At 49.8% G+C, this 24,262-nt stretch overlaps 1 protein-coding gene across 5 annotated transcripts in view; it reads right to left on the bottom strand.

Annotated features, from left to right (window-relative positions):
- PTPRF (protein tyrosine phosphatase receptor type F) overlaps window positions 1-24,262 on the bottom strand; it is a 229,752-nt gene that overhangs the window by 170,284 nt on the left and 35,206 nt on the right. For all 5 annotated transcript variants that reach the window (XM_040407837.1, XM_040407836.1, XM_040407839.1 and 2 more), the window contains exon 2: window positions 4,444-4,597. In XM_040407837.1, the coding sequence (XP_040263771.1) occupies window positions 4,444-4,522 (79 nt within the window). In that variant the 5' untranslated portion in view covers window positions 4,523-4,597. The remainder of the gene's footprint in view (window positions 1-4,443; window positions 4,598-24,262) is intronic.

Genomic DNA, 24,262 nt, shown 5'->3' with positions numbered 1-24,262 from the left:
TTCGGTCACGTCTCCATCTAATTAACCAGTCGGCCGAATGGCGCGGCGCTGTTTCCAGGTCTTTCTGACAGCAGACGGCATTTTAAATGCAGAGGATAAAGCAATAAAACCTGAGACGCCATGAAACAGTACGACAGACACACAGGACTACTGAGAACGCCGCCTATCCATCACTAGAGATCAGCGGTGACATCACTGAGAACGCCGCCTATCCATCACTAGAGATCAGCGGTGACATCACTGAGAACGCCGCCTATACATTCACTAGAGATCAGCGGTGACATCACTGAGAACGCCGCCTATACATTCACTAGAGATCAGCGGTGACATCACTGAGAATGCCGCCTATCCATACACTAGAGATCAGCGGTGACATCACTGAGAACGCCGCCTATCCATCACTAGAGATCAGCGGTGACATCACTGAGAACGCCGCCTATCCATCACTAGAGATCAGCGGTGACATCACTGAGAACGCCGCCTATACATTCACTAGAGATCAGCGGTGACATCACTGAGAACGCCGCCTATACATTCACTAGAGATCAGCGGTGACATCACTGAGAATGCAGCCTATGCATTCACTAGAGATCAGCGGTGACATCACTGAGAATGCCGCCTATCCATTCACTAGAGATCAGCGGTGACATCACTGAGAACGCCGCCTATCCATTCACTAGAGATCAGCGGTGACATCACTGAGAATGCCGCCTATCGATTCACTACAGATCAGCGGTGACATCACTGAGAATGCAGCCTATCGATTCACTACAGATCAGCGGTGACATCACTGAGAATGCTGCCTATCCATTCTCTAAAGTTCAGCGGTGACATCACTGAGAATGCCGCCTATCGATTCACTAGAGATCAGCGGTGACATCATTGAGAATGCCGCCTATCCATTCACTAGAGATCAGCGATAAAAGAGATCGTTTTTCTACGCTGCACTTACGCCAGAGATCAGGGGTGACAGGAGATCAGCGTGCTATTACACGGCAGATGAATTCCTTGGATGGAGCGGAGCAGCAGCTGCAGTTCATTATTGCTGGGTCCTCTCCAGCCTGACACTGAACAGCCACTTGTCCTGCCACGTCCTGGCTACGATTCACACTCGTGGATGCGCTAAGCGGTTTTAATTTATGTGAAACACAAAACAACACAAAGACAGATGTGGCGGTGAAGCCTAATAATGATGCACAGTAATGATATTACGGAGAATTACAAGCAGCGAGCTCTTCCAATCCGCAGAACAAAGACCTCGCTCAATGTGAAGAACAGCACGGAGGCGCTTTACTCAGACTATTCAATAGTGCACTTACTGATAAGCGGCCATTGTTACACGGACTGCGAAACGCTCCCGAGACTCATGAGCAAAACAGACAGGTAGTTGGGAGATGTGCCAATCTACTGCACAGGAGCATCCGTCCGTCCTGACATATTATATAACCACATACAGTCCTGTAAGCAGTAGGGGCGGACATAGGGATCAGTAGTCCCTTATATAACCACGTACAGTCCTGTAAGCAGTAGGGGCTGACATAGGGATCAGTAGTCCCTTATATAACCACATACAGTCCTGTAAGCAGTAGGGGCTGACATAGGGATCAGTAGTCCCTTATATAACCACATACAGTCCTGTAAGCAGTAGGGGCTGACATTGGGATCAGTAGTCCCTTATATAACCACATACAGTCCTGTAAGCAGTAGGGGCAGACATAGGGATCATTAGTCCCTTATATAACCACATACAGTCCTGTAAGCAGTAGGGGCTGACATAGAGATTATTAGTCCCTTATATAACCACATACAGTCCTGTAAGCAGTAGGGGCTGACATTGGGATCAGTAGTCCCTTATATAACCACGTATAGTCCTGTAAGCAGTAGGGGCTGACATAGGGATCAGTAGTCCCTTATATAACCACATACAGTCCTGTAAGCAGTAGGGGCTGACATAGGAATCAGTAGTCCCTTATATAACCACATACAGTCCTGTAAGCAGTAGGGGCTGACATTGGGATCAGTAGTCCCTTATATAACCACATACAGTCCTGTAAGCAGTAGGGGCTGACATAGGGATCAGTAGTCCCTTATATAACCACATACAGTCCTGTAAGCAGTAGGGGCTGACATAGGGATCATTAGTCCCTTATATAACCACATACAGTCCTGTAAGCAGTAGGGGCTGACATAGAGATTATTAGTCCCTTATATAACCACATACAGTCCTGTAAGCAGTAGGGGCTGACATTGGGATCAGTAGTCCCTTATATAACCACGTATAGTCCTGTAAGCAGTAGGGGCTGACATAGGGATCAGTAGTCCCTTATATAACCACATACAGTCCTGTAAGCAGTAGGGGCAGACATAGGGATCATTAGTCCCTTATATAACCACATACAGTCCTGTAAGCAGTAGGGGCTGACATAGAGATTATTAGTCCCTTATATAACCACATACAGTCCTGTAAGCAGTAGGGGCTGACATAGGGATCATTAGTCCCTTATATAACCACGTACAGTCCTGTAAGCAGTAGGGGCTGACATAGGGATCATTAGTCCCTTATATAACCACATACAGTCCTGTAAGCAGTAGGGGCTGACATAGGGATCATTAGTCCCTTATATAACCACGTACAGTCCTATAAGCAGTAGGGGCTGACATAGGGATCATTAGTCCCTTATATAACCACGTACAGTCCTGTAAGCAGTAGGGGCTGACATAGGGATCAGTAGTCCCTTATATAACCACATACAGTCCTGTAAGCAGTAGGGGCTGACATAGGGATCAGTAGTCCCTTATATAACCACATAAAGTCCTGTAAGCAGTAGGGGCTGACATAGGGATCAGTAGTCCCTTATATAACCACATACAGTCCTGTAAGCAGTAGGGGCTGACATAGGGATCAGTAGTCCCTTATATAACCACATACAGTCCTGTAAGCAGTAGGGGCAGACATAGGGATCAGTAGTCCCTTATATAACCACATATAGTCCTGTAAGCAGTAGGGGCTGACATAGGGATCAGTAGTCCCTTATATAACCACATACAGTCCTGTAAGCAGTAGGGGCAGACATAGGGATCATTAGTCCCTTATATAACCACATACAGTCCTGTAAGCAGTAGGGGCTGACATAGGGATCATTAGTCCCTTATATAACCACATACAGTCCTGTAAGCAGTAGGGGCTGACATAGGGATCAGTAGTCCCTTATATAACCACATACAGTCCTGTAAGCAGTAGGGGCTGACATAGGGATCAGTAGTCCCTTATATAACCACATACAGTCCTGTAAGCAGTAGGGGCTGACATTGGGATCAGTAGTCCCTTATATAACCACATACAGTCCTGTAAGCAGTAGGGGCTGACATAGGGATCAGTAGTCCCTTATATAACCACATACAGTCCTGTAAGCAGTAGGGGCTGACATAGGGATCAGTAGTCCCTTATATAACCACATACAGTCCTGTAAGCAGTAGGGGCTGACATAGGGATCAGTAGTCCCTTATATAACCACATATAGTCCTGTAAGCAGTAGGGGCTGACATAGGGATCAGTAGTCCCTTATATAACCACATACAGTCCTGTAAGCAGTAGGGGCTGACATAGGGATCAGTAGTCCCTTATATAACCACATACAGTCCTGTAAGCAGTAGGGGCTGACATAGGGATCATTAGTCCCTTATATAACCACATACAGTCCTGTAAGCAGTAGGGGCTGACATAGGGATCAGTAGTCCCTTATATAACCACATACAGTCCTGTAAGCAGTAGGGGCTGACATAGGGATCAGTAGTCCCTTATATAACCACATACAGTCCTGTAAGCAGTAGGGGCTGACATAGGGATCATTAGTCCCTTATATAACCACATACAGTCCTGTAAGCAGTAGGGGCTGACATAGGGATCATTAGTCCCTTATATAACCACATACAGTCCTGTAAGCAGTAGGGGCTGACATAGGGATCAGTAGTCCCTTATATAACCACATACAGTCCTGTAAGCAGTAGGGGCTGACATAGGGATCAGTAGTCCCTTATATAACCACATACAGTCCTGTAAGCAGTAGGGGCTGACATAGGGATCATTAGTCCCTTATATAACCACATACAGTCCTGTAAGCAGTAGGGGCTGACATAGGGATCAGTAGTCCCTTATATAACCACATACAGTCCTGTAAGCAGTAGGGGCTGACATAGGGATCAGTAGTCCCTTATATAACCACATACAGTCCTGTAAGCAGTAGGGGCTGACATAGGGATCATTAGTCCCTTATATAACCACATACAGTCCTGTAAGCAGTAGGGGCTGACATAGGGATCAGTAGTCCCTTGTATAACCACATACAGTCCTGTAACTAGTAGGGGCTGACATAGGGATCATTTCTCCCTTTACCAGCTCCCCTGAACATTATAATGGTATAACGAGAATCCGCGGGCACTTACTGTCTGCTTCAGTGGTGATCGCCGAGTAGAGGAGCATTGCCAGGACGATGAGCTGGGTCTGGGGGGAGTAAGGCACCATATTTACAAGCGGTCTCCTCTCCAGGCCTGGTGTAGGGTGGTCAATACATCCGGCGTTCTGCTCTCAGAGACGCTCCTGCATGGAACAGAACAGAGAGGTTAGGACGAGCTGCAACCAGAGAACGTGGAGCAAGAGGAACAATATGTACAACCAGCACCACATAGAAACGGCGGCCATTAACACTCCCACCGGGGTTAGCACCCAGCTTTCCCCTGCAGGGATACAGGAGAACTATGAAGCTAAGTGATAATGACGTCCATATTGGATCTGTACATGACTCTGTATATAATAGGCGCAGCGCATGTACAGCAAGCGGCCAATGTAAAAGCGCCGATCACACAGCATGCTATCACCCTGCTCATCCCCTCCACCTGCCGCCTGTCAATCATTCACCCTCCTGTCCCTCTTGACGCTGATGGATATATGACAGATTCCACAAAAAACATCAGCAGGACCAGACCGGGGCAGAGCGGACAACTCTCTATATCACATGCACAGATGGGGCCCCGATGTAAGAGCCACACCGGGGTCCTTAGTGTCATACACCATATATGAAAGCACTATGAGGCGGGCGGCCTGAGCTCCAACCCTTAAGCTTCCACGAGGGGCTCCTGGCTACAGCAGGTGCTTAGGTTCCCATATTCCGCTATAAGACTCGGTATGAGGCCACAGCGCGCCCCCTGCCCCCGCAATCTACGGATGAACAGATGTCGCTTCTCCTCTCAATGATTTCCTGGGGAGCAACAGAAGGAAAACATTATTAATGAAGGAAGCGCCTTCTATTATTCATGTACAAAGACTGATCACTTTCACATGAACTCATTCCTGGCACAGGAGCGGACCGCCGGGGGCAGACCGCCGGGAGCGGCCAGAGGGTTAACGGGCCACAAGAAATGGAAACACTTTGTATTATACATAGAGGACATTTAAGATGGCGCAAGAAGAGGACTGCCGGGTCTGTCAGTATCTACTGGGCAGGAAACATGGCGACATCAATGGCACCGGCGCCCCTTATGTACTGGGAGGGGTACTAAGTGCTGCTCCATGAGACCCCTACCGTAAAGGAGACCTCCACCATCATAGGGTCCTTCTAGTGCAGCATGATAGGTCATTATGTCCCCACCACTCACTGTTGTGAAGAGCGTCACGGACAGGAGGCTGATTGTAACTGCACCCCCACTGCTATCTCCCAACCCCACATTTTCCTTACGATGGCCAGGGCCAGTTTTATAGATCATGGGGCCCTGGGTAACAAGCAAACGAGGTCCTGAATGTGTATACTCACATACCGTCATACAACGCCAAATAATACCACCATACAACGCCATATAATGCCACGCAATATTGGCACACAGTACCAAATAATACTGCCATAAAATGCCATATATAATTCTCCCATACAGGAGGGCCATGCCAGTAGCTCACCGCTAGTTACAGTATCTTTCACTATATAAGAGTGTGTCTTGTAAAGCAAATACTAGTGAGTGCTTTCATTATGGAAGGGCTCACTAGTATTCCGGGGGCGGGGGGAGAGGCGAGTGAAGCGCTGTACTCACCCCTGACGGGGGTCAGGTGGTAGGTGCGCACTATGACCTGGGCTCAGAGAAGACCAGCGAGCGGGGACTGCAGGAGAGGCAAGTTTATTTATTTGTATTGGGTCTGATCTGAGGTCTTCTATTGGGGGCGTGAGGATCTGATATGGGGGTCTGAGGGTATTTTTTGTACTGGCACACATTATAAAGAGATTTATTACTATTGGGGGACTACGGGGAACATAATTACTAGTATGGGCACAATGGGGGCATTACTACTATTGGGGGCACTGTTAACACTAAGTGCACTCTTTTCTATTGGTGGGACTTTTGTGACCACTATTATTGTGGGGGGATACCCTGACACAGTATCAGTTTAGTACAATTATTTTTTTGGGGGGGGAAGTTATATATATACTATTAGTATCAGGGACACTATTTGTGGGGAGCAGTTACTTTTTAGGGCACTGTGTGCCAGTAATTATTGAGTGAGGAACTATCTGCATGGTACTAGTATTTTCAGGGGGACTGTTTCTGCAGTATAATATTGAGGAGCACAGCGGACACAGTATTGGGGGTGGCAGGATGGGGTGTAGGGATAGGAGGAAGATGGGAAAGTAGATGCCTTTTTGTCAAACTCTGCAAGAGCTGCTGAAAGAAACCATCATGGCGGTCTGGTCCGAATGGAGAAGATGAGGAAGGAGAACATCTAAATCAGAGGAGACATCACTGGATGTGAGAGGCATGTGCGCTCTATTACCCTGTATGTTCTGTTTTCCAAGTAGGTCTTTAACACTAGGGCTGGAGGGAAGGGGTGAGGTTGGAGAATGTCATGGGGAAGGGGGGTGACGTTTCAATTTTAGCCTCAGGCAGCAGAAAAGCTAGATGAACTCCTGCCCATTGCCACAAAGTGAACGGGGGGCCCAAGCTGAACTCTTGCCCCAGGGCCCATGATCCTTTAGCTAAGCCCCTGCTAGCAGAGCACTCTCTAAAGCTGCCCAGACCTGCGGCTCCTGACGCTCCCGCTATAGACTGATTAACGGCCTCTTCTGGGCCAGACGCAGCTCTAAATTGCTTGACGGAAAAAGTAACGGTGTTTGTAGTGACACCAGCGGAACGTTTTATGGACTTCATCATCTCAGAATGTTATTCCCATTACATAATATATATACGGGGGAGCGAGGTGGCCAAGAAAGCTTTTACCCCCCCGATTCTCCTCCAAATCCTTCCCTCATTATAGCGCACATTTCCGGGATACCGCTATGATCGTGACACACGTTTCTGCTTTTCAACACATTTTACTTTAAGGCAAGCCAAAGAGAATCTGCAAAGAGTAAAACGGGTCCCACTGGGATAGCGTCACATTCTCACTTTACCATGGAAAACTCACGTCAGTCCCCGAATCCTTGTAATTATGATTGGACCTGTTGGTAAGGGCATGTACAGTACAGACCAAAAGTTTGGACACACCTTCTCATTCAGAGTTTTCTTTATTTTCATGACTATGAAGGCATCAAAACTATGAATTAACACATGTGGAATTATATACATAACAAACAAGTGTGAAACAACTGAAAATATGTCATATTCTAGGTTCTTCAAAGTAGCCACCTTTTGCTTTGATTACTGCTTTGCACACTCTTGGCATTCTCTTGATGAGCTTCAAGAGGTAGTCCCCTGAAATGGTCTTCACTTCACAGGTGTGCCCTGTCAGGTTTAATAAGTGGGATTTCTTGCCTTATAAATGGGGTTGGGACCATCAGTTGCGTTGAGGAGAAGTCAGGTGGATACACAGCTGATAGTCCTACTGAATAGACTGTTAGAATTTGTATTATGGCAAGAAAAAAGCAGCTAAGTAAAGAAAAACGAGTGGCCATCATTACTTTAAGAAATGAAGGTCAGTCAGTCAGCTGAAAAATTGGGAAAACTTTGAAAGTAAGGGCTATTTGACCATGAAGGAGAGTGATGGGGTGCTGCGCCAGATGACCTGGCCTCCACAGTCACCGGACCTGAACCCAATCGAGATGGTTTGGGGTGAGCTGGACCGCAGAGTGAAGGCAAAAGGGCCAACAAGTGCTAAGCATCTCTGGGAACTCCTTCAAGACTGTTGGAAGACCATTTCAGGGGACTACCTCTTGAAGCTCATCAAGAGAATGCCAAGAGTGTGCAAAGCAGTAATCAAAGCAAAAGGTGGCTACTTTGAAGAACCTAGAATATGACATTTTCAGTTGTTTCACACTTGTTTGTTATGTATATAATTCCACATGTGTTAATTCATAGTTTTGATGCCTTCATAGTCATGAAAATAAAGAAAACTCTTTGAATGACAAGGTGTGTCCAAACTTTTGGTCTGTACTGTATATAAGATAGGGGGTCCCAGAGAAAAAGTAACCCACAGATCAAGGAGGAAAATGCACCCCCATCTTTTTGGATGAAAGGTGACAGCAGGATTCAGGGTCCCATGTTCACCATAGTCTTGCCCATGCTCACATCACCAATAGGGACCCGAGTCACCCGGGGCGGTCACCCCTCATCTACACGGCTCCATAGCAGCCTCCCGCTAATGCATCTATAGTAAGGCTCTGTTCACATTAGCACTGCAGCTTCAGCTTATAACAGAAGCCTCAACGCTCAGCCAGTGCCTGACAGACCACACCGACTTAAAAGAGGGTCTGCCAAGCCCCACAGATGCCCATCGTTTTGACATTACATATAATACTGCATGCCAATACGAGCGGATCTGTGAGGTTCTGGAGCCATCGAGCCACATCTATCAGTATGGCCGCCACTGCTGCCTTCACAGTTGTGGAGAGGTTTTCCCAGTTCTGCTATTTAGAACCAGCTGGCCTATAGAAGTGCTGTACAGACAATGTGAAGGGTGTCAGACCCAGTCACATGGCGGAAAGTTGTCAGATTGGTCTATTTATGAAGGTGACAAGACGTGTCATTGTACCGGATCTGCTCGTGTATCAGGTTGGGGGACATTAATTAAGATACGGCTGGTTGGAGATCGGTCCCTATGGTTTATAACCCACTATTGGGAAATAATTATATATTAGCCAAACCCAGAGGTTACAGACAGGAAACATCATTTGGAAGCGTTCCCGATGCATCAAGCTAATCAGGATCTGCCCATAATGAAGGAAGGAAGATTCCGGGGAACAGCGAGTCTGTCTGACGGCCATCATCGAGCTGTGTACTCAGCAGTTCTGCAACCACAGGTTATAGCAAAGTGCAGCATTACATCAACGCCATTCCTCCCACGGATGGAGAGCTGGCTGTGGTCTGGGCTGGAGACATCCCGGAGCCTGCTTCCTCTGATACACCCCACGCGCTGGCACCTATCCCAGCACAGTGCCATGCGGCCAGCTTCAATACACACAGGGCAGAATGCTCGCAGCCCCTCGGATCTACAGAGGAGGGCTACCATGGGACATCACACGTGTCAGGGGGCGACAATCGAAATGCACAAATACACACAACCCGATCCTAGGGCTACATGCACACGACCGTGTGCCCCCCGTGGCCGTATTGCAGCCCGCATACAGCAGGTCCGCAATACACGGGCACCGGCCGTGTGCATTCCGCATCACGGACCCATTCACTTGAATGGGTCCGCAATCACGGAGGCACGGAACAAGGAACACCAGCTTTCTTTCACCGTCACAGTCAGTGGAGAGAAAATAGACCTTAGCTGTTGAGTCCCATTAATATGGACCAGAGATATGATGGTTTTCACCTCCAAGCTGCAGGAGATGCTGGTGCCTGATAAATCAATAGTTATAATATGGCTGAACAGGTCCCAGAACATTGTGAAGACAAAATACCGCATTTCACGATCTGGGGTCACGCGAAGGTCTGGATACGACCGTCACAGTAACGCAGGATAACTTGACTGAATGGCCCTGCCTTCTCCAGGAAGAATAAAACCCTTGAAATTCAGTATTCCAAGAAATCACATAAGACTGGATCAATAATGTGAGAATTGAAGTCATAGCGGAAGGTAAGAGGCTTTGGAGGAGGTCACGCTCCTTTCAGAAGCTTCCCCTGTGACTCCACAGCCTGCAGATGACATGGGTTAAAGATCTGTGTGAAGGTGGGTGACAATCTCCCCCGTGGTAGCGGGCAGCCGCACCATCCAGACCCCTGCTGCGCCAGGTCCTCACGACACCGATAAATACACCGTTTTTTTTTTCCTTTTGCTTGTATTTACTGCTCAGAAGATGCTGGAAACGCAGACGCTCTGGGGAGCGTGGATCTTCACGCTCATCCTGCTGTAGATAATCCATCCACACATTAACAGGCTGTTACAAGTTTAACTAGACACTAAACACAGATAAGAGGGGAAAAGAAGAAAAAAAAATGATATCAAACCCCCAGTCCCCAGAAGACTGAGAACCCGTCCTTCGGCAGCCGCACTTATAAAATATTCAGCCGGAAGCAGAGAAGGACGGTGCGAAATCAGAAAACCGATTAAGAAACAAGCCTTTCATATGTGAGGTCGGGATAGGCTCCTGAAGGCCTGAGCAGCCATTGTATACAGCACCAGGATAGGACACCACACTGTATCTAGTCACAACTCTGCTTGTCCCAAGAGCTGACAGTCTAAATCCTTGCAAGCAGTCTCATCGGAAGCCAACAGCTTTCAGCACTAAATTAGCACCAATTAGCTCATATCAGAGACTTTTCCAAAAAGGAAGAGTGACCCATCTGCAGACCGCTGTTTCGGGGTGCTGTCCCTCCTCACCACAGAGTATGGTACTGGTTGGCTGGATGAGGTGCCTCAGATGCATCTGCAGACCGCTATTTCGGGGTGCTGTCCCTCCCCACCACAGAGCATGGTACTGGTTGGCTGGATGAGGTGCCTCAGATGCATCTGCAGACAGCTGTTTCGGGGTGCTGTCCCTCCTCACCACAGAGCATGGTACTGGTTGGCTGGATGAGGTGCCTCAGATGCATCTGCAGACCGCTGTTTCGGGGTGCTGTCCCTCCTCACCACAGAGCATGGTACTGGTTGGCTGGATGAGGTGCCTCAGATGCATCTGCAGACAGCTGTTTTGGGGTGCTGTCCCTCCTCACCACAGAGTATGGTACTGGTGTGCTGGATGAGGTGCCTCAGATGCATCTGCAGACAGCTGTTTCGGGGTGCTGTCCCTCCTCACCACAGAGCATGGTACTGGTTGGCTGGATGAGGTGCCTCAGATGCATCTGCAGACAGCTGTTTCGGGGTGCTGTCCCTCCTCACCACAGAGTATGGTACTGGTTGGCTGGATGAGGTGCCTCAGATGCATCTGCAGACAGCTGTTTCGGGGTGCTGTCCCTCCCCACCACAGAGCATGGTACTGGTTGGCTGGATGAGGTGCCTCAGATGCATCTGCAGAACGCTGTTTCGGGGTGCTGTCCCTCCTCACCACAGAGCATGGTACTGGTTGGCTGGATGAGGTGCCTCAGATGCATCTGCAGAACGCTGTTTCGGGGTGCTGTCCCTCCTCACCACAGAGCATGGTACTGGTTGGCTGGATGAGGTGCCTCAGATGCATCTGCAGACAGCTGGTTCGGGGTGCTGTCCCTCCTCACCAGGAGAGCATGGTACTGGTTGGCTGGATGAGGTGCCTCAGATACATCTGCAGACAGCTGTTTCGGGGTTCTGTCCCTCCTCACCACAGAGTATGGTACTGGTTGGCTGGATGAGGTGCCTCAGATGCATCTGCAGACCGCTGTTTCGGGGTGCTGTTCTCCTCACCACAGAGCATGGTACTGGTTGGCTGGATGAGGTGCCTCAGATGCATCTGCAGACCCCTGGATCGGGGTGCTGCTCTCCTCACCACAGAGCATGGTACTGGTTGGTTGGATGAGGTGTCTCAGATGCATCTGCAGAACGCTGTTTCGGGGTGCTGTCCCTCCTCACCACAGAGCATGGTACTGGTTGGCTGGATGAGGTGCCTCAGATGCATCTGCAGAACGCTGTTTCGGGGTGCTGTCCATCCTCACCACAGAGCATGGTACTGGTTGGCTGGATGAGGTGCCTCAGATACATCTGCAGACAGCTGTTTCGGGGTGCTGTCCCTCCTCACCACAGAGTATGGTACTGGTTGGCTGGATGAGGTGCCTCAGATACATCTGCAGACAGCTGTTTCGGGGTGCTGTCCCTCCTCACCACAGAGCATGGTACTGGTTGGCTGGATGAGGTGCCTCAGATGCATCTGCAGACATCTGGTTCGGGGTGCTGTCCCTCCTCACCACAGAGCATGGTACTGGTTGGCTGGATGAGGTGTCTCAGATGCATCTGCAGACAGCTGGTTCGGGGTGCTGTCCCTCCTCACCACAGAGTATGGTACTGGTTGGCTGGATGAGGTGCCTCAGATGCATCTGCAGACAGCTGGTTCGGGGTGCTGTCCCTCCTCACCACAGAGCATGGTACTGGTTGGTTGGATGAGGTGTCTCAGATGCATCTGCAGAACGCTGTTTCGGGGTGCTGTCCCTCCCCACCACAGAGCATGGTACTGGTTGGCTGGATGAGGAGCCTCAGATGCATCTGCAGACCCCTGGATCGGGGTGCTGTTCCTCCTCACCACAGAGCATGGTACTGGTTGGTTGGATGAGGTGCCTCAGATGCATCTGCAGACAGCTGTTTCGGGGGGTGCTGTTCCTCCTCACCACAGAGCATGGTACTGGTTGGCTGGATGAGGTGCCTCAGATGCATCTGCAGACCCCTGGATCGGGGTGCTGCTCTCCTCACCACAGAGCATGGTACTGGTTGGTTGGATGAGGTGTCTCAGATGCATCTGCAGAACGCTGTTTCGGGGTGCTGTCCCTCCCCACCACAGAGCATGGTACTGGTTGGCTGGATGAGGTGCCTCAGATGCATCTGCAGACCGCTGTTTCGGGGTGCTGTTCTCCTCACCACAGAGTATGGTACTGGTTGGCTGGATGAGGTGCCTCAGATGCATCTGCAGACCGCTGTTTCGGGGTGCTGTTCTCCTCACCACAGAGTATGGTACTGGTTGGCTGGATGAGGTGCCTCAGATGCATCTGCAGACAGCTGTTTCGGGGTGCTGTCCCTCCTCACCACAGAGCATGGTACTGGTTGGCTGGATGAGGTGCCTCAGATGCATCTGCAGACAGCTGTTTCGGGGTGCTGTCCCTCCTCACCACAGAGCATGGTACTGGTTGGCTGGATGAGGTGCCTCAGATGCATCTGCAGACCGCTGTTTCGGGGTGCTGTTCTCCTCACCACAGAGTATGGTACTGGTTGGATGGATGAGGTGCCTCAGATGCATCTGCAGACCGCTGTTTCGGGGTGCTGTTCTCCTCACCACAGAGCATGGTACTGGTTGGCTGGATGAGGTGCCTCAGATACATCTGCAGACAGCTGTTTCGGGATGCTGTTCTCCTCACCACAGAGTATGGTACTGGTTGGATGGATGAGGTGTCTCAGATGCATCTGCAGAACGCTGTTTCGGGATGCTGTTCTCCTCACCATAGAGCATGGTACTGGTTGGTTGGATGAGGTGCCTCAGATGCATCTGCAGACAGCTGTTTCGGGGTGCTGTCCCTCCCCACCACAGAGCATGGTACTGGTTGGCTGGATGAGGTGCCTCAGATGCATCTGCAGACCGCTGGATCGGGGTTCTGGTCCTGTTCACCTGCTCGGTCTCTAATGAGAACCAGTTTCCCGCAGTGCTGAAGACCAATGCAAAGTAAAGGTCAACAAAAACAAGGCTAGACACATCGGGCCACTGCAGCCGCCCACATATAGTAAAGGAGACTATTGGAGTGATCTGTACCAAATGTATTAACATCAGGCTGACAGTGAGGGAATTAACGTGGTATCGCCGCTCTCCTAATAGCTTCAATGTCTGCAAGTAAGAAAATAATAAATCTTTGCAGCTATAACCCATTAGATCAAATGAGCGGTTACTGTAGTCCCCCCAATACCTCCCAGTCTGGGACCGTGCACAGTCTGACTGGTTTCCTATGGCGCTCCCTTTGTGCCTTTCCATGAACGGTCTAATAATAAGAAAACTAGACAGTAAATATCCTGAAAAACTGCAGATTGTGAGACAATCTCTTTACTGTCCCACATGATAAATGTGGCTTGAAATTCGGCGAGCAGTTCGAGAAAGTGTTAATTTTACCTCTAAAATTCTGCCTGACAACTTGCAGAATTTAATTGGCAGAGATTTCACCAAAACCTGCCGTCACCTGGATAATGAATGCGGCCACTGCGCCCCGGAGGGTTCCCTGCTACAAGACATAGGAGGCACAACAATAGTCATGAAGAAGAGGATCCATCGAGGAGCGGTTAAGAGCACAAGGTCAAAAACAACAAAAACATGGCCTTTTGCTGTGGTTCTTAACATGATGGTGGTCTATACAGGAGAAATGCCTAAATTGAGGCCTTGTTCACATTTCCGTGTCCATTTGACATCCGTGTGTTCATTTTTTGTTCTCCATGTCCCATCCGTTTTCCACGGACAATGCTCATATGAAAACTATTTGCCAGAGGTCAGTGAAAAACGGACGAAACACTGATGCTATCTGTGTTGTATCAGTGGTTTTTCATGGATCCATAGACTTCAATGGGCATGTATGGTCTGCATCAAGGACCAAGGTAGTGCAGGTCTCATTTTTTTCACTGACCAATGTGGTGTGTGAGCAAACATTAAAAATAATGGTAACGTGCACTGTCCGTGGAAAATTCATATGGCACACGTCAGTAAAAAACGGAAATGTGAACAAGGCCTTAGCGCTTTTCATTTGTTAAAGACTGCAACTGTATCAAAAATCACGGTAAAAACACATGCAGGTTTTCCGGTGCGGCTTGCATTGTGTTTATATGCCGCCATCTCCGCCTTCCCTCCTGCCTGTATCGGTGGTGTAAAGCCGCAGCCAGCGAGCTCTTTCTACAATCCGTTCACGCGCTGCGCTCCACACTTTGCACACCTGGTGTCATTAGAATCTGATTCAACACAAACACTTTGCAGCACTTAGGAGGGAAAGCAACTGTAATTTCGCCTGCTGCCAAAAAATAAATTGCAAAAACAAACTCCCCCCCCCATTCACATTGTGTTTCCGCTTGTGCCATTTGTGTTCATCTTCATGCTGGGTTTTTAAAGACAGGCAGAACAAGGAGCGTTTCTGGAGAGAACAAGTCACCTCTGGCACGAAGACGAGAGAAGAAAGGGTCGTACACCTCTGTAAGGATGGGGCAGGGAACTGGGGAGAGGTAAGTGTCCTGCAGAAATATATAGTGCAGCGTGGACACAGGTAGGTGCGCACAGGCACACACACTGGTGCATAGACAGATGAGTGCACACACACACAGGGGCGCGAGCACAGAGACAGATAAGTGTGTACACACAGAGACAGATAAGTGCACACAGACAGGAGCACACCGAGACAGATAAGTGCACACAGACAGGGCCGCGAGCACAGAGACAGATAAGTGCACACAGACGGGAGCACACAGAGACAGATAAGTGTGTACACACAGAGACAGATAAGTGCACACAGACAGGAGCACACCGAGACAGATAAGTGCACACAGACAGGGCCGCGAGCACAGAGACAGATAAGTGCACACAGACGGGAGCACACAGAGACAGATAAGTGCACACAGACAGGGCCGCGAGCACAGAGACAGATAAGTGTGCACACACAGAGACAGATACGTGCACACAGACAGGGCTGCGAGCACAGAGACAGATAAGTGTGCACACACAGGAGCACACAGAGACAGATGAGTGCACACACACACAGGGGCGCGAGCACAGAGACAGATAAGTGCACTCAGACAGGAGCACACAGAGACAGATAAGTGCACACAGACGAGCCGCGAGTACAGAGACAGATAAGTGCACACACACAGGAGCACACAGAGACAGATAAGTGCGCACACACAGGAGCACACAGAGACAGATAAGTGCACACAGACAGGGCCACAAGCACAGAGACAGGAGCACACAGAGACAGATAAGTGCGCACACACACTGGCTGCGAGCACAGAGACAGATAAGTGCACACACACAGGAGCACACAGAGACAGATAAGTGCGCACACACAGGAGCACACAGAGACAGATAAGTGCGCACACACAGGAGCACACAGAGACAGATAAGTGCGCACACACACTGGCTGCGAGCACAGAGACAGATAAGTGCACACAGACAGGGGCGCGAGCACAGAGACAGATAAGTGCACACACACAGGAGCACACAGACAGATAAGTGCACACAGACAGGGGCGCGAGCACAGAGACAGATAAGTGCACACAGACAGATAAGTGCACACACAGGAGCACACAGAGACAGATAAGTGCACACACACAGGAGCACACAGAGACAGATAAGTGCACACAGACAGATAAGTGCACACACAGGAGCACACAGAGACAGATAAGTGCACACACACAGGAGCACACAGAGACAGATAAGTGCACACACAGAAACAGTCATTGCTTCTGCTCTTCTGGACAAGCAGGAAGAAGTTGCCATTCTTGACCTTTTCTTGCATAGCCATCCACAACCTGTGAAGTGCATTCTGGGCAAATTTAAAGTTTTTAGAGCCGATTTACAGAATATACTAGGCAACTGCATAAAGGGCAAATCCATACAAACATGCAGAAGTGCAAGTGGTGAAGACAGCTAGTCAAGTTGCCCGCTGCATAAAAAGTGGTTTTCATCTATGCTTGCTGTGAGTAAATGGGAATTTTGGGAAGGGATGCAAATGAGCTGTTAACAAGCTCTGCCTTTGATACCACCAGATGTAAGGCAGCTATCCTATAAGTCAATGTACCACGCTTTAAACAAGCCTTGAGACATAACTCAGATAATAACTAAGGCAGCATCTCATCTGCAGACAGCTGTTTCAGGGTGATTGTCCCTCATTAGTGCAGAGCAGAGAGAACTGGCTAAGGGCTCTTTCACACCTGCGTTCTTGTCTTCCGGCATAGAGTTCCGTCGTCGGGGCTCTATGCCGGAAGAATCCTGATCAGTTTTATCCTAATGCATTCTGAATGGAGAGTAATCCGTTCAGGATGCATCAGGATGTCTTCAGTTCCGGTACGGAACGTTTGTTAGCCGGAGAAAATACCGCTGCATGCTGCGCTTTTTGCTCCGGCCAAAAATCCGGAACACTTGCCGCAAGGCCGGATCCGGAATTAATGCCCATTGAAAGGCATTGATCCGGATCCGGCCTTAAGCTAAACGTCGTTTCGGCGCATTGCCGGAGCCGACATTTAGCTTTTTCAGAGTGGTTACCATGGCTGCCGGGACGCTAAAGTCCTGACAGCCATGGTAAGTGTAGCGGGGAGCGGGGGAGCAGCATACTTACCGTCCGTGCGGCTCCCCGGGTGCTCCAGAGTGACGTCAGGGCGCCCCAAGCGCATGGATCACGTGATCGCATGGATCACGTCATCCATGCGCATGGGGCGCTCTGACGTCATTCTGGAGCGCCCTGGGAGCCGCACGGACTGTAAGTATACCGCTCCCCCGCTCCCCGCTCCCCGCTCCTACTATGGCAACCAGGACTTTAATAGCGTCCTGGCTGCCATAGTAACACTGAACGCATTTGGAAGACGGTTCCGTCTTCAAATGCTTTCAGTACACTTGCGTTTTTCCGGATCCGGCAGGCACCTCCGGCAACGGAAGTGCATGCCGGATCCCAACAACGCAAGTGTGAAAGAGGCCTTAACTGGGTGAGAGGCCAAGTCAGGATTTTGGGGGGTACTGCCTCTCCTTGGGGAAGAGTGCACCCTAATCAGCGTTTAGAGATTTATAGGCCATTTAGCTCACTGTTCAGACTCTGATCTCAGCGTGCAGTACCGGACAAGTCTCTAGGGGGCCCTTGCACTTTTAATTTTTTTTGCTCCACAGGTTATGATCTTCAGTGTCATTTATGAGAGTTCAAGGGTAATCTGCTAAACATTGGGAAACACTGGTCTAGAATTACACATTGCAACAAGCCCTCAGCTGTAAGAAGTATTACATCATTACAGGTTTTTGGCCTCTGGATGCAAGCAAAAATGCTCGAATTCACTGACAACAAGCAGAGATCTTAAAGCTGGTGACAACTTGAACCACAAAATATGTAAAAGTTGTGGAATAAGGATTATGTTGTTTTTTTTTTAACCATTAAAGCCCCTTAAACCATCTCTGGGCGCTGCACGAAGTAAAGCAAAGTCATTTTCCTGATGCTCCATCGCCAAAAAGAGGGCGATAACCACAAAAAGAGAAATCTATTTCAGTGGCCGACTCGGCTTAATGCAGACCCCCGGAAGGAGATGAACACCTTAAATCCAGTTCTTGTGCTGGAGAGAGGAGGGGTGGGGGGGTGGGGGGGGGGGGGGTAGGTGCTTGGAGGATGCTGCTTACATTTCCAGGCGCTTGGGGTAAGCGGAATGGAGGTTTTAGCACAAAAAATCCCCTGGAAATACAACAAAGGCGGACTGAGCGAGAGCGGTGTGAAATCCCAGAGCTGGATTACTGAGGCATCCAATTGGGCAGTGCCTGGCACCGCTAATACCAGGCAGGCGGCTTAAGATTTGCTTGTTCCAGGCTCGCCTTGCAGCTTCCTTTACAGGCTGTTAGCTTTCTCACACTGTTCACATTAATGACATTTTCGCCCTAGCCTCCGCAGATACAGAGGCGGCTCAGCTGGACCTGCAGATAGCAATCAGTAATTCTGCCCTACGAGAAGTGCCAAGCAGCTGGCATTGCGGTGTGCACCCATTACCTGGGCAAAAATCTCGCCGGGAATGTAGAGTCAGGGAAGCCTGCGAGGTTCTCCGTGTCTCACACCTCAGTAGTGTTGTCAGCTGTGCCAGGCATTAATGGACGCCATAGTCACTCAGCTTTCCCGGGATCCTGAATGGCATATACAAGTGCCCAATTATTACCCCCTCCAATCTACTTTCATGTTCATTGACTCAGCTCCTTTCATCAGCGGGGGTCTGAGCCCCAAAGCAATCGGCACAATTAAGGGTCCGTGGCGTTCCTGGGAACTACATCCCTTTTATAGTTTAGCTAAGCACAGCGCCTCACCTGGATTAGTGGTTAAGCCTGGTACTGCAGCTCTGCCTGTGAATAAGACACCCTGCAGTACCAGGCACAGCCGCGCTGATCTGTGGGGGTCCCCGAGGTTTCACCTGCACCCATCCTGACGACAGACCATCAATGTTCTACTCCTGTAGTCGTCTAGACTGAGAATTCAGAGGGATCTGCAAATCATTGCATCCAGTGAATGAAATAGAAGACGATTTCTCTACAGATATTCCCCTGGTAACGTTCTCTGCTGAACGTCACATACAGTCGTGCTGCGGTGACAGGACGGGAACTGGTGGGGTTTCCCAGGGCTGCAGGCGGGCACCATGGAGCGACTGGTGGTCCAGTGCACGCTCCAGTAAAATTTATTTGCCCGCCGGTTAAAAATCTGCTGCTGCTCCCCGGAACGATTGCAGCTCAAGTGCTTTATGGGAAATAAAATGCTGTGTTCATGAGAAAACCCCTGATGGCAAAAAATGCCAAATTCAGCAAAGCGACAAGTCATCTCTGTGTCTCTGCAGCAAGGTCACGACTGAAAGAGCTTTAACCGTGCAAATCATATGATGAGAAGACGGCGGCCGAGGGGCGAAAACGATAGAAACATCCTCCAAAACCTCCAGATACATGAAAAACCGGCGCCCACACTGCACCACCTCATACGTTCTGACATCACAATCTGTTGTATTTTGGTAAATGGGGCCCTCCCAGATCTATAGGTGTAGCTGGGGCCCAACTTCAGGAGGCCAATTACAAGCCCCCAGCAGTAACGCCAGAATATCCCCTATGTACTGGCGCGGTTTTTCCCATGTTGGTTCTTGCACACATATTCTATTTCCCCCGGTTTAACAGAAGTCTGTGGGTGGTCCCGGTTTTGGCGGCTAAGGCTATGATACCGTTTATGTTGGAAGGATACTAACGCCCCCGATCTCTCACTGGATACAAAAAGTTGCTCAAATCTTATGGCTAGAAGAGCTTTGCTTTTTGGCTCTTCGGGATATGCAAAAGTTTCATAGGACTAGGGGCCCATGGAGTAAGTATCTAACGTAAAGCGTTCCCTTAGACCCGGGTGGATCCGGATGTCTGCAGTGGATTTCTCTTCACCGACGATTTTAATATTGATGACATATTCTCAGGATCAGATCAGCGGGGGATCCGACACCTCCGCCGGTCAGCGCGTGCAATCTCCAGTCTCTCTTCCTGCTCGCTGCTGATATCTCTATGAGATCAGGAAGAGAGACGCCATGTGCGCGCCTTCCTTGCATACAACTGATCGGCGGATAGGTCATCAATATTAAAAGCCCAGAGAACCCCGTTAACTCAGCTGAGGCGTGACACTCCTTTGCCGTTTGGTTACTCGCCGTGGTACTCCGTCAGTACTTGTTCTTGGTGTCGTAGGGTTTGTTGTGTAATTGGAATTTCGCCCCTGGATGTAATCGGGCAGGTATTAATAAAGAAATTTGCAACAATTTGGACCTCGTCACCCCCACTCCGTTCCTTGCCCTTTCTCCTGCTTCCGACCCATCAAGTGCTGAGTGTTCGCTTGCTGCCTGCTTTTTCCCACCCCCCGACAGGCGCCATTGTCATGAGATAATGTCAGGCCGTGTTCACATCTCTGTCCGGAGCCTCCGGCCCAGATTGCATCACATTTGACAGAAAATAATAACGCTGCTTTGCTATTTTTCCGGAAAGATGACACTTTGGTGGAACCCACTGTACCCCGTTATACGTCAATGCCCCCTGCTGCCATTGCTGATGGGTCCGGCACAGATGTAACCAGGGCCTGCATCCCTGTTATGGCTGACGGGTGCAGCGGGAGGGAAGCTCCAGAACATGTCTTCTCCCGGCTGCTGTTTATTAGGGACTTATAAATAGGTCAAGAGATTCAGTCTTTTCTTGCATCAAATGTAGAGACTGCCGAGAGCTGACGAGAGCGGTCAGAGGAAGCTACAATTATCACGTCAGGCATAAAAACCCGCTCATGTATGAAGCGCACGCGGCTCGCTGCCGTGAGGTCACATACATGTGGACTGCTGCAATGGTTTACATAGCGAAGCTGGACTTCACGTCAAGGACTTTCCAGAATTTCCAGCTTGGAACACATTGGTATCATATACGAAAGCAAGATTCGATAGCAGGGAAGATTCGATAGCGAGGCGTTGTCCTCTGTTATCAGCCACTTCAGGCAGGGAAGAGGTGCGACAGCGATCCAGAGAGCCGCACTGCACTGAAAGCGAGCCAGAAGTTCTACCGTAGATGTCGGAGTTCCACCAATGCTCCGCCATATGCTGCATACAAGGTAGTGACTGACAGACAACGGGAGTCGCATGCGAACCAAGAATTAATCACCATGTCTGCAACGGAAAATAGAGGTGGACGCAACCAGCAACTGATGGACACGAGAGCGATCGCTGAGGAAGAAGATAAGACGATGACGGACGACGAGGTCACATGGTCTGGAGTGGCGGAAACGGGCAGCTATTTATAAATCATTTACAGCCCCCCCCCCCCACCTCGTTATAATGAGGCTCGTAAAAACTGCAGAAAGCAGAACACAGGTGACCAGAGCAGCGCTCCCAGGAATCGGAGCCAGTGAGCTCAAAATGAAGATAGAGTTCCCCCTGTGGAGCAATGTCAACTGCTGATGAGCCGACGAGCAGAGGTGGTAGAAAAGCAGACTGCGCCTCCTCCCAGTAAGAAGTGCAGACTGGAGCGGAGCTCTGGAAAATGTCAGAAATGGAAGCCGGTCCCAGTCAGCGGCTGCACGGATAATGACCGGTGTGTGCCTCATGCGTATGGTCTGCTCGAACGCTCATAGGCTCTGTTCACATCTGCATCATGATCCTATGACAGCGCCAACATATCAGGCATCTGAATGGCGACCACTGACTTATAATGGGGTCGGTGGAGGTTTCTGTTCTGTTCTTCCCCTCTACAGACTGAACCCCGATACGTACTCAGACATCAATGCCGGCTTATGGGAGGCCACCTACCTCACCATGCCCACCCCACCCTAGGAGTAAGGGATCCCTTCCATAAGCTGGATGGTGGAGCAGTCAGACTAGGTATTTGTAGTCGATCTGGTTAGGCTGCAGTTATGGATGACACGGCCATTCCTTACTTCCAGATACCTGTGATAGGTGGGGGAGGGGACAAAAAATACCCAACGTGTCCTGAGACACAGTCTATGGCTGGTCGTATAAGTGATCGTTCATCACCCTTCCCTCATACCATTTGTACCAGTCTCTAACTGGTCTTGCCAATGCTTATTGTACTTATTGTTTTATGTATGTGCCCCCTATATATATCTATAGTTCCTTGGGGTAAATGTCGCTCTAGTAACAAACACGGCCATTCTGTGCATTTGCAATTTGCTGACAGCAAAACATATACAGTCATTTGATGCCCCCTTAAGGCCTCCTGCACACGACCGTATGGCGTTTTCAGTATTTTGCGGTCCGTTTTTCACGGATCCGTTGTTCCGTTTTTTTGTTTCCGTTGTGTTTCCGTTTCCGTTCCGTTTTTCCGTTCCGTTTTTCCGTATGGCATATACAGTATACAGTAATTACATAGATAAAATTGGGCTGGGCATAACATTTTCAATAGATGGTTCCTCAAAAAACGGAACGGAAAACATACTGATGCATTTCCGTATGTGTTCCGTTTTTTTTGCGGACCCATTGACTTGAATGAGGACCCAATGAATTTGCGGGCAATAATAGGACATTTCCTATCTTTAAACGGAACGGAAAATCGGAAATACGAAAACGGAATGCATACGGAGTACATTCAGTTTTTTTTGCGGAACCATTGAAATGAATGGTTCCGTATACGGACCGTATATGGAACGCAAAAAACGGCCAGTAAACGGGGAAAAAAACGGTCGTGTGCAGGAGGCCTAAGCCTAAGCCAGAAAGGGGGGCACCAGAAGAGCTCAGAGAGCGGGGCGCCAGAGGAGCCCAGAGAGCGGGGCGCCAGAGGGGCCAAGAGAGGGGGGCACCAGAGGAGCCCAGAGAGCGGGGCGCCAGAGGAGCTCAGAGAGCGGGGCGCCAGAGGAGCCCAGAGAGTGGGGCGCCAGAGGAGCCCAGAGAGGGGGGCGCCAGAGGAGCCCAGAGAGTGGGGCGCCAGAGGAGCCCAGAGAGGGGGGCGCCAGAGGAGCCCAGAGAGCGGGGCGCCAGAGGAGCCCAGAGAGCGGGGCGCCAGAGGAGCCCAGAGAGCGGGGCGCCAGAGGAGCCCAGAGAGCGGGGCGCCAGAGGAGCCCAGAGAGGGGGGGCAGAGGAGCCCAGAGAGGAGGGCCATAGTGGGGCCTCTTTCATCTATGGACCCCAAAAAAAGTCATAGATCATCTTTGTAAACTGTTTATATTTTAGCAGGTGATATTCTAATGAACGGGGCCAGATCAGGTGGCGGAGCGGAGGCGCAGACTGCGCTCATGTACAGTCGCACAATACCTTTATCGTGTCATTTGTATTGATGTCAAGTTCTCTGCACAATCCTAAGTGAAGAGCCCAGGAGAGCACAAAGCCTCGCTGAACAGCAGAGATGAGCCTCATTCATACCCTGCCCGTTCCAGCTGGCAGTCTGTTCAGCCCTCCGCTCACTGACAGCCGGGTGTTGTGGCAGGAGCTCCCTTTATCCACATACAGCTCTGCAGCCACTTCTCACCACCAAATGCATTGTTGTGGCAGACACAAAGAAAGTTCTATGACTGCAGAGAGCAGAGGAAATAAAGAGGCGCTCGGCCATTATTGACATCTATAATTCATCAGAACATCCTCTTGTCGTAAACACGACATCCCTGTCATACAAAGGATTAGACTAGTAAGCGACTCGCTATCTGCAGTCCTGGCTTAACCTTCTGTAGCAAGAGTGACACTGGGAGCAAACACCCCCCAATTCATCAGACTATTGTCAATGCACTCACCACTCCACCATGACCACCTTCACTGCAAAGCTCAGGCCAGGAAAGAAGAGGAATTGGGCCTCGCGCACACGGCCGATGCTTTGGTCCGCATCCGAGCCACAGTTTTTGCGGCTCAGATACGGACCCAGTCACTTCAATGGGGCCGAAAAGATGCGGACAGCACTCCGTGTGCTGTCCACATCCGTTGGTCCGTTCCGTGGTCCGCAAAAAAAAAAAATAACCTGTCCTGTTCTTTTCCGCGTTT

The sequence above is a fragment of the Bufo bufo genome, chromosome 9 (genome assembly GCF_905171765.1).
Source record: "Bufo bufo chromosome 9, aBufBuf1.1, whole genome shotgun sequence".
In the NCBI taxonomy this organism is placed as follows: domain Eukaryota; kingdom Metazoa; phylum Chordata; class Amphibia; order Anura; family Bufonidae; genus Bufo; species Bufo bufo.
The sequence above is the reverse complement of the archived record's forward strand: the minus strand, read 5'-3'. Positions and strand labels throughout refer to the sequence as shown.